General features: G+C 45.1%; 1 protein-coding gene across 1 annotated transcript; it reads left to right on the top strand.

Moving 5' to 3' along the window:
* The first annotated feature begins 3,796 nt into the window (after positions 1-3,796).
* Positions 3,797-6,003, top strand: LOC145805646 (uncharacterized). The gene is made up of 3 exons (XM_082900814.1): positions 3,797-4,512; positions 4,716-5,144; positions 5,859-6,003. The coding sequence occupies exons 1-3, from the start codon at positions 3,797-3,799 to the stop codon at positions 6,001-6,003; spliced, it is 1,290 nt and encodes a 429-aa protein (XP_082756940.1).
* Positions 6,004-10,061: the final 4,058 nt, after the last annotated feature.

A 10,061-nucleotide genomic window follows, 5' to 3' on the forward strand; every position in this document is an offset into this window, starting at 1 on the left:
ATCCGAGATGCAGTTGTGTGTGAAAGCTGGAAATTCCTGAGATTCCTTTGAGGCTTGGAAAAGTATAAATCCACGAGGTTTGACTTTTTTGAAATTGTCATCTTAATTTGAGAGAGTATTTAAACTTGATAGGTTTATTTTGAAATTAATTTTAGTGATCCGAACCATTTACTTTTTAAAACTCGTTGTGTCAAATATTCATTAAAAAAAAAAAAGATAATTAGACATCTATAATTATATGTTTAAATCATATTTCTTTACAAAAAGTAAATGACAAATATAATTTCAAGAATAGTCACTCATTTTTTGTAATATAAATTTGATTTAAACATGAAAAATCTAGAAATTCCCTAGATATTGATTTGTGATTATGTATCAATTTTAAGTAGTAAATAATAATCACAATCAAACAATCAAGATAGATCGACACAACGATTTTAACGTGGAAAAATCACAATTGGAGCATCTCCAATTGTGATAAAAAATCACGGGTCAAAATCACAAAACAATCCACTAAGAAAACAAAAGGAATTACACAAGTGTACTCTCAATTACCTAGCGAATTCACGCCTGAATTGAATCGACCCCTATATGCCTCTTCCACCACAGTCTTCACCGCGGAATTGTCTTGCCAAACATTGAATCTACAACATCGATGTCGAATCCACGACGATGAGCCACTCTAGAATCCACCAAAGCTTCAGGCCCAAATTTCACGGAAACCACCGAAGAACAACTCTATCTTTTCTATTGAATAAATAAAAAAAACAAATCCTTTAATATAATCTACTCAATTCATGATTAAACTCTCATAGATATCAAAGGAAACAAGCAAAGGAGTTTCAGAAGAAAACCCTAATACCCAAGAAGAAGATCTGGAAGCCGTACCCTAAAATCGGACTGAAACACATATTTATAAAAAACAAATCCGCGATCTCCGCTCGAGCGCAAGAATGGCCGCTTGAGCAGATCTACGCTCAAGCGCAGAAATGGCCGCTCGAGCGGAAAAAAACAATTTCCAGTACTTTTGCAGGCGGGTGAAACTTCTAACAAACATGAAAGAATTAACTTCTAAAACATCTCTGCAAGACACAATTTAGGTTGGATTCACATCTAAAACTCATAGCCTCACTGAAATAAAAGATCGAATACAATTACAACTGAAAGGAGTTTTGTCAAATGGGATTGCTAAGAATAAAAACCTAACAAAACAATAGCTACCGATAGTTGATCATCTTGATTTTTTATATGAATATTCTACTCAACGAGTCCTAAAAAGTGAATGGTTTAGATAACCAAAATCAATTTCAAAATGGGTCTACTAAGTTCAAATGCTCTCTGAAGTTAAGATGGCTAACGTAAGAGAAACCAAACCTGATGTTCGACTACAGAAACAAGGCAAATTATAAATGCTAAGAAATGGATGTATGAAATTTGGGATGAGCTTTTCTCCAGCTGTCACGTTCATTTAGTCCTATGAGAGTCGCTATGGATTCTATTTCAATAATTCAATTCATTCATTTTATACAAGTAGATCATCAATGAAAAATTAGATTGATCCAATAATTTTAACTACATAATTTTATCATTTGTTTTCAACAATATAGACATCTTATTTTAAAGTCATACTTAACTTCCATTTAAAAAAAAAATGATGAAATTATGTGGTTATGATTATCAAATTAATTTGATTTTCTTAGTGAATGAAGGACATATAATAGACTATGAAATGAACGACTCAGATCGCCAAAGTAGGATCGTGGTGACCCTTATGCGTCAACTATACTTAATAGGGTATAATCTGTAAGATTTTGAAGAAATTACCAAAAAAAAAAAAAAAAAAACTCTCCATGTTTGATTTTTGTAATAAAATAAATTTTCAGTATTTACTGTTGTCAATTTAAATTTAATTTTTTGATTTTTTTCAATATAAACCATCCGCCCATTTTATTTAAGTAAAATCGACGAAAAAAATAGTATTTTAGTTATTAACCTCAATGTAAGTATATACAAAATGTCTAAAATACTCTTTTTCATTAATTTTAATGACTAAAATACCATTTTTTGTTAACTTGTCTTATCAAAATTATAAAAATAATTTAGATTGAAACAAGTAAAAAAAAAAAAATTAGAATTTATATTGAAAAAATAAAAAATTTAGAATTTATTTTATTGCGATTGAGAGGGAGATTTATAATCTGGCTTTGGGCCGTGGTAGAAGCCGGACAAGATAGGGCCGAGCATGTTTGGGCCGAGCTAGCTTGGGCTTCCCTGGAGTTGGTCTTGCTCGGTCGAGGCCCAGGTCCCATGTTTGGACCGAGCTAATTTGGCTGAGGTGATCGTCGGCTACCCCGGGTTCCATGGTTTGCACGTTTAGCTCGACGGCAAAGGCCTTCTGTTTACTGGCTCGACTGATCTTGAACTCAGCTCTGCGAGAATGCTAGTGAGCTCGGTTGTTATGGAGCTCGGCAAGTGGAGCACTCAGACTCGTTACGCAGCACGGTCGTGTGAGGCCGAGGTGATGCCGCCGAGCTGCTGAGTTCCCACTAATGTTGTCTGGCGGTTTGGTTAGGTGGTGTTCGCTGGATTTGTGCTGACAGATGGAAGAGCAACTCCACATGTCAAAAGACTAATGGGCGTAGAGTTGAGCGCAGAAAGTATATAAGCATGACTGCGCCCCCCATGTTGGGGACGAAACATCATTTGGTGAGATAAACTTACACTCATTGAGCTCCTCTCTCTCTCTCTCTCTCTCTCTCTCTCTCTCTCTCTAAGTGTGTGTGCTAACTTAACCGTCGGAGGGGTTTTCCGGTAACACACCACCGGGTAGCTCACCGCCGTTGTGTTCTCTGGATGATCGAATAGATTCAGAGCTTGGACGAAAGGAGTACGGATAACGACAAATATTTCCTCCCCGTACAATTGGCACCGTCTGTGGGAACATTCAGTAGACAAAACCTTGTCTTCCAAGCTCATCTGATCACCTTCAATGGCGAACAACGACGAAGTACCGTTGTTTGCCATTGACGGCGTTACCCCGAAATCAGCTAGACGGAGAGACGAACTCCCCGCCGTTCAGAACATGGCGGACCTGGAAACTTCCCTAGGAGGACTTCCGAGAGATGCACGAGATAAGCGCTCCAGAAGTTTTGGTCATTCACGGAGCCCAAAGGGACACCGGCAGCGAAGAGAATCGCATGCTTGACGTCTGGAGCACAAGCTAAGGGACCAAGACACCGTCATCCAGAGAATGGCGGCAGAGATGGAAGCTTTCAAATGCTAGGTCAAAGGGAAGGGTGTTGCTGGAGTGGGAGACCACAGTGAGTGCACCCAGCCCCACCGTTCAGGCAGTCAGAGCCAGCGGCGCACTCCCTCCCTTTCTATCACCAGAAGTTATAGGGGTGGAGACTTAGACACGCCTGTAGAGAAGTCTAGCGCGCAAGATAGTACCTACCATCCCTCACGACCGGCGACCACTTCGGGATATTCTTACTCTGTCTGTTTAGAGGACTTGAGGGATGTCCTGAAGGAGCGAGCTCGCCGATGGGAGGCCGGAAGGGTGCCGGCGTTCCAGCGGTTATCTTACGGAGGTCGCCATAGTGAGGAGGTTATGATGCCACTGCCCCGTTTGGCCGTACCAGTTTCTTTGGACACCGACTTGGCAAGGCTGAACGCCTGCCCCTTCTCCTTTGAAATAGAGACCACGCTGTTCCTAGCGGGCTTTCACCAGCCGAAGTTTACACTTTATGACGGAAAAATTGATTCGTAAATGCATGTAAGCCACTTTTGGCAAGTCATGGCCGGACACAGGCGTAATGATGCTCTTATGTGCCTTATTTTCCCATCCAGCTTGGGCGAATTGGGCTTGAAATGGTTTGAGAGACTCCCAGAAGAGAGCATTAAGAGGTGGCAACAGTTGGCGGAAGCACTCATGACTCGTTTCAAAACCAACACCAAAACGCCAAAAGAAGGGGACCACCTTCTAAGTGTCAAGATGGAGTCGAGTGACACCCTTAAGGCATACAACTCCAGGTACTGGGAAACCTTCAACGAGATCCTAGATTGCCCGATCAACTTGGCAATCACTCAGTATAAGAGCGGTCTCCCGGTCGGACATAGGCTGAGGGACTCGTTTATAATGAACCAGCCGACGTCCATGGGGCAACTAATGCAGCGCATTAATGAGCGCCTCCAAGTAGAGGATGATGCGGCGGCATCCACCGCAAAGACAAATCCAGTGGCAACAGACAAAAGGGCGGTTGGCAAGGTGCACGCGGTCAGACAGAAGACTAACCGTCCAAGTGATCGCGCAGGGGAATCAGACCGTGGACCAAATCATCGAAACTGGAGCAGGGGTCGCCGTAATGACCAAGCAGAGTATCCTCGCAATGACGCGGCTGATGCTAATAGAAGGCTGAACGCCCGGACGGGCATCACCACGGTATTTAAGATTCCAATCTATCACATACTTAGTGAAATCCATGATGAGGATTACGTCCAGTTTCCTGCTAAGTTAGGCGATGAGCAAAAGGGCTTCAATCCGCGGTACCGCTGCACATACCATCGGAAGCGAGGCCACCAGACAAAGGACTGTTTGCCTTTGAAGCAACACTTGGAGGAGTTGGTCGCTGCCAGACACTTAGACCTTTACATTAATGGGGGCGTCAAAGCCGCGCATTCTATCCCGGCTGATCCAAATGGTTTGGATGACTTAGAGGCCCACCCTCAAGGAATGGTGAATGTGATCCACGGCATAGTAGAGCCGGCGCGTATGTGCGAGCTCCGAGGTATGATAAAAAAGGCGGAACATATGAGGGAAGTTTTGTCAGTCCAGCCCGCGGTCAAAAAGGGAAGACTGAGGAGAAAGACGTCATTAGTTTCTCAACCAGGGACCTAGAGCGCATTCAAACGCCGCACAACGATGCCCTAGTGGTCACTCTTCGTGTTAGAGAGTTCGATGTCAAGCACATCTTGATTGACCATGGAAGCTCGGTTGAGATTATGTACTACGATGCGTTCAAGCAACTCAAACTTCGGGATACGGACTTGGCTCCGGCAACTTCGCCACTAGTTGGTTTCAACTTGCAATCGGAGTGGCCTATGGGAAAGATAATTTTACAGGTCAAAGCCGGATCCGTGGTCAAGTAAGTGGAGTTCTGGGTATTGAAGGCGCCGTCTACATACAATCTGATCCTCGGTAAGGGTTGGCTTCACGCTATGCAGACTGTAGCGTTGACCTACCACCAAGTTATGAGATTCCCCTCGGCTATGGGGGAAATTGAGGAAATTTAGGGTGATCAAGTCATATCGAAGCAATGTTTTGTGGCAGTAAACGGGAGCCGGGCTGCCAAAGGCTTCGTCCAAATGAATGAAGGGCCGGAAGACTAGGGAGTCCTTGAAGATGTGGGCGCCAAGGCCGAGGACAAGGCTGTTGAAGAATTGGTAGAAGTGCGCATCGACACCGAAAGTCCAAACAAATTCTTTTTGCTAGGGTCAAGCCTTATCGCCCAAGAAAGGATCGAGATGGTAGATTTCTTGATGTCGAATATCGAAGTCTTCGCCTGGATGCCGTACGACATGCCCAGTGTTGACCCAAGCTTTATTTGCCACAAACTCAGTGTCTTTCCGGATGCACGGCCTGTTATTCAAAGAATAAGAAGATCGGCTCTTCATCATGCCGAGGTAGTCGCGGAGGAGGTAAGGAACTTGCTTGAAGCACGGGCTACTCAGGAAGTGCACTACCCTCGGTGGATTTCAAACACGATCGTAGTACCCAAGAAGAATGGGAAGTAACGAGTTTGCGTTGACTACAAGACCGTCAACTGAGCTTATCCTAAAGACAGCTTTCCTCTGCCCAGAATAGATCAGCTGGTGGATCTAATGGCCGGGCATAACAGGCTTAGTTTCTTGGATGCCTACCATGGTTATCATCAGATTGCCATGCACGGCCCCGACCGCGAGATTACCTCTTTCACCACTCCAAGGGGATTCTTCTGCTATTGAGTCATGCCTTTTGGTTTGAAGAACGCCGGGGCAACTTTCCAAAGGATGGTGACCAAAATGTTTGCTCCTCTGCTAGGCTAGACGATGGAGGCTTATATCGATGACATGGTGGTCAAAAGCAAGCATCAGGCAGACCATTTGTTTGACCTAGCCGGGATGTTCCCCATTCTCAAACAGCACAAGCTACGCTTGAATGCGTCAAAGTGTGCCTTCGGCATGGGATCCAGGAAATTCCTAGGTTTCCTAGTCACAAACCGAGGCATCGAGGCGGACCCCACACAAATCAAAGCCATACAAGTATTGAAGCAGCCCAACTCGGCGAAGGATGTGCAATATCTGGTCGGAATGGCCACCGCGCTTAACCGATTCATAAGCCGGTCATCAGATCACTGCCACCCTTTCTTTCGAGCCTTGAAATCCAAGTTTTCATGGGACGAGGAATGTGATAGGGCTTTGGCCAAGCTCAAGGCCTATTTGTCTTCTGCTCCATTATTGGTGACACCCAAGCCCGGCGAAGAACTCTACCTCTATCTGGCAGTTTCACAGCATGCAGTTAGCGCGGTGCTTGTCCGGTCAGAAGGTATCCAGCATTTGCCTATCTTTTATGTGAGCAAAACCTTGCTACTGGCCGAGTCGAGGTATTTGCCGCTGAAAAAACTTGCTTTGGCGTTGATGATGGCCTCCAGGAAATTGGCGCACTACTTTTACGCTCACACAATCATTGTTTTGACCGAATTCCCTATCAAAGCCTTGTTCGAGCGGACAGATTTCTCCAGTCGAATCCTGAAGTGGGCGGTCGAATTGGGTCAGTTCGACGTCAAATTTCAACCCCGAAGGGCCATAAAAGCACAAGCATTGGCCGATTTCGTTGCTGAATTCTCACCTAGAATTCACCAAGTATGCCCGGTGGATCTCAGCACGGTAGCCGAGGAAGTGAATGAAGGCTCAACGAAAATTGCACAACAGGGTGATGGTGGCGACACGAAACTTACACGCTTGACCATAGCACCTCTTGTCGGAATAGTAGAGTAGCCCGGCAATGCGGCAACGGCCTCGGGCATAACAGACCAACCTGTTGGGTCTAGTACCGCATCGCTGAGGGGGGATAAAGTGGAGCCGAACAGCAGCGAACCTGAAACCAAACAGCCAAGTGCCCGTGATCCCATCAACCTTTAAGTCTCCCAAGACCCCTCAGAGTGTTGGAAACTCTTCGTCGGTGAAATGTGGAAACGTTTTGTAGATGGAGCCTCAAATCGTCACGGCGCCGGGCTGGGCATAGTTTTGATCTCGTCAAATGGTCTGACCATTGAGCACTCTATCACCCTCGGATTCCCTGCGTCAAACAACGAGGCTGAGTACGAGGCGTTATTGGCCGGGCTTAAGAGCGCGCTTCAGTTGCGCGCATCCGAGCTGATGGTTTACAGTGACTCCCAACTTATTGTCAACCAAGTGTCCAGGGTCTATGAAGCCAAAGACGACAGAATGGCCAAGTACCAAGCTCTCGTAAGAGAACACATCAAGCGATTCCAGGCAATAAGGGTCCAACAAATTGGTCATGAAGAAAACGATCGTTCGAATGAATTAGCCAGTCTAGCTTCCATGGTCGACAGAACATCTCTCAGCCCTCTCCTGACTGAGTGTCTTCCAAGGCCTAGTAACGAGGAACCCGAGCAGACAGAAGTATTCTGCACTGAGCTTGGCCCTTCTTGGATGGACCCTATTATCCTCTTCTTGAAAGAATGGACCCTTCCGACCGATAAAAAAAAGAAGCACATAAAGTCCGGGTGAAGTCAGAGTGATTTTGGCTCTCTCCATCTGGTGCTTTATATAAGAAGTCATACACCGGTCCTTACCTGAAGTGTGTACATCCAAACAACGTGGAAGCTTTCCTGTATGAAATTCATGAAGGCATATGCGGCTGTCACATCGGGGGAAGATCTTTGGCCTACCGAGCTATCTCGCAAGGATATTGGTAGCCATGCATGCAAGCGGACGCTCAAAAGTATGTTAGAAAATGTGAGAAGTGCCAGAAGTTCGCCCACCAAATTCACCAACCGGCCAGAGAACTTCTTCCTCTCACAAGCCCTTGGCCTTTTGCGATGTGGGGGCTAGACATAGTGGGACCACTCCCAACGACACCGGGCAACCGGAAGTTCTTCATTGTAGCTACGGACTACTTCACCAAATGGGTTGAAGCTGAGCCCTTAGCGACTATCAAGGAGAAAGACGTCAAACGGTTTGTCTGGCAGAATGTGGTAATATGGTTTGGCGTCCCCAAGATTTTGATTTCCGATAATGACACCCAATTTAACAGTCACTTATTCAGAGGATTTTGTGAGGAATTGAGGATCGACTTCTACAACTCCACCCCCGTTTACCCGCAGTCCAACGGTTAAGCCGAAGCATCAAACAAGACCATCATTGATGGGTTGAAGAAAAGACTTGAGAAAGCCAAAGGAAAATGGGCTGAGGAACTTCCAAGTGTCCTTTGGGCATATCAGACGACCCCGAGGCGATCTATCGGGGAAACTCCTTTTGCCTTGGCATACGGCATGGAGGCGGTCATCCCATTGGAAATCGGCATGCCCACCAACCGCAGTGAAAATTTTGAGCCCGAGTTGAACTCTGAAGCAGTCGCCCCGGAATTGGACCTGGCTGATGAGCGTCGAGAAAAAGCTTTGATCCACGTGGCCGCATACCAACAAGAGCTGCCCAAAAAATACAACAAAACGGTACACCCCAGACCGTTCAAAGTCAGGGATTGGGTTTTACAGAAGGTGATGGGTAACACACTGGTGCCGGGCGAAGGCAAGCTAGGGGCAAACTAGGAAGGGCCTTACAGGATAACCGGTCTGGCGGGCAAGGGGGTATACCACTTGGAAGATTTGGAAGGAAAAAGCATACCCCGGCCATGGAATGCGACCAACCTCAAACTGTACTATTTTTAGTATTTGACGTTCTTATGTAATTTTTTGTGTGGAAGGACTTGCTCTCCCTGTACTTCTGAATGTAATACTCTTTTTGTCAATATAATAGAAGTGACTTATCTTTGCTGAAGCACTTTGTTATTTTCGATGACTACTTTGAGGTTTCAACCGAGATGTTTTATTTCGGTTAAATGAGTTGATGATTTGCTCAACTCAGTGGTTTCAGCCGAGATGATTTACTCCGGCTAGATGAGTTGATGATTTACTCAACTCTGAAGGTCCAGCCTAGATGGTTTACCCCGGCTGGATGAGTTGATGATTTACTCAACTCTATGGTTTCAGCCGAGATGTTTTACTCCGGTTGAATGAGTTGATGATTTACTCAACTGTGGTTTCATCTGAGATGGTTTATCTCGGCCAGATGAGTTGATGATTTACTCAACTCTGAAGGTCCAGCCTAGATGGTTTACTCTGGCTGGATGAGTTGATGATTTACTCAACTCTGTGGTTTCAGTCGAGATGTTTTACTCCGGTTGAATGAGTTGATGATTTACTCAACTCTGTGGTTTTAACAGAGAAGTTTTACTCCGGTTGAATGAGTTGATGATTTACTCAACTCTGTGGTTTCAACTGAGATGTTTTACTCCTGTTGAATGAGTTGATGATTTACTCAACTTTGTGGTTTCAACCGAGATGTTTTATTCCGGTTGAATAAGTTGATGATTTACTCAACTATGGTTTCATCTGAGATGGTTTATCTCGGCCATATGAGTTGATGATTTGCTCAAGGCTTTAGCCGAGATGCTTTGTCCCGGCTAAAGGGGTTGGTGATTTGCCCAACTCAAAAGGTTTAGCCGAGGTGGTTTACCCTGGCTAAAGCAGTTGCCGTGTTGCTTAAAGGTTCCTGCCGAGATGATGAAAAATAGTCCAACAAATAGTGCAACAGTTAACGAAATCAAAACTTTTCATTGATGAGAAACTGAATTACATAAGGTGGGGTAGGCAACCCAGTTACATTCTTAAAAAAAAAGAAAGAAAACTAAACTAAGGGGGAAAGGTCAACGAAGTCATCCCCGGTTGCAACTGCCTCCAGGTCGACCGTAGTTGTGGTTTCTTGGACGCCGGACTCCA

This window comes from Camellia sinensis, chromosome 13, assembly GCF_055761805.1.
Source record: "Camellia sinensis isolate YWXY chromosome 13, ASM5576180v1, whole genome shotgun sequence".
Taxonomy (NCBI): Eukaryota; Viridiplantae; Streptophyta; class Magnoliopsida; order Ericales; family Theaceae; genus Camellia; species Camellia sinensis.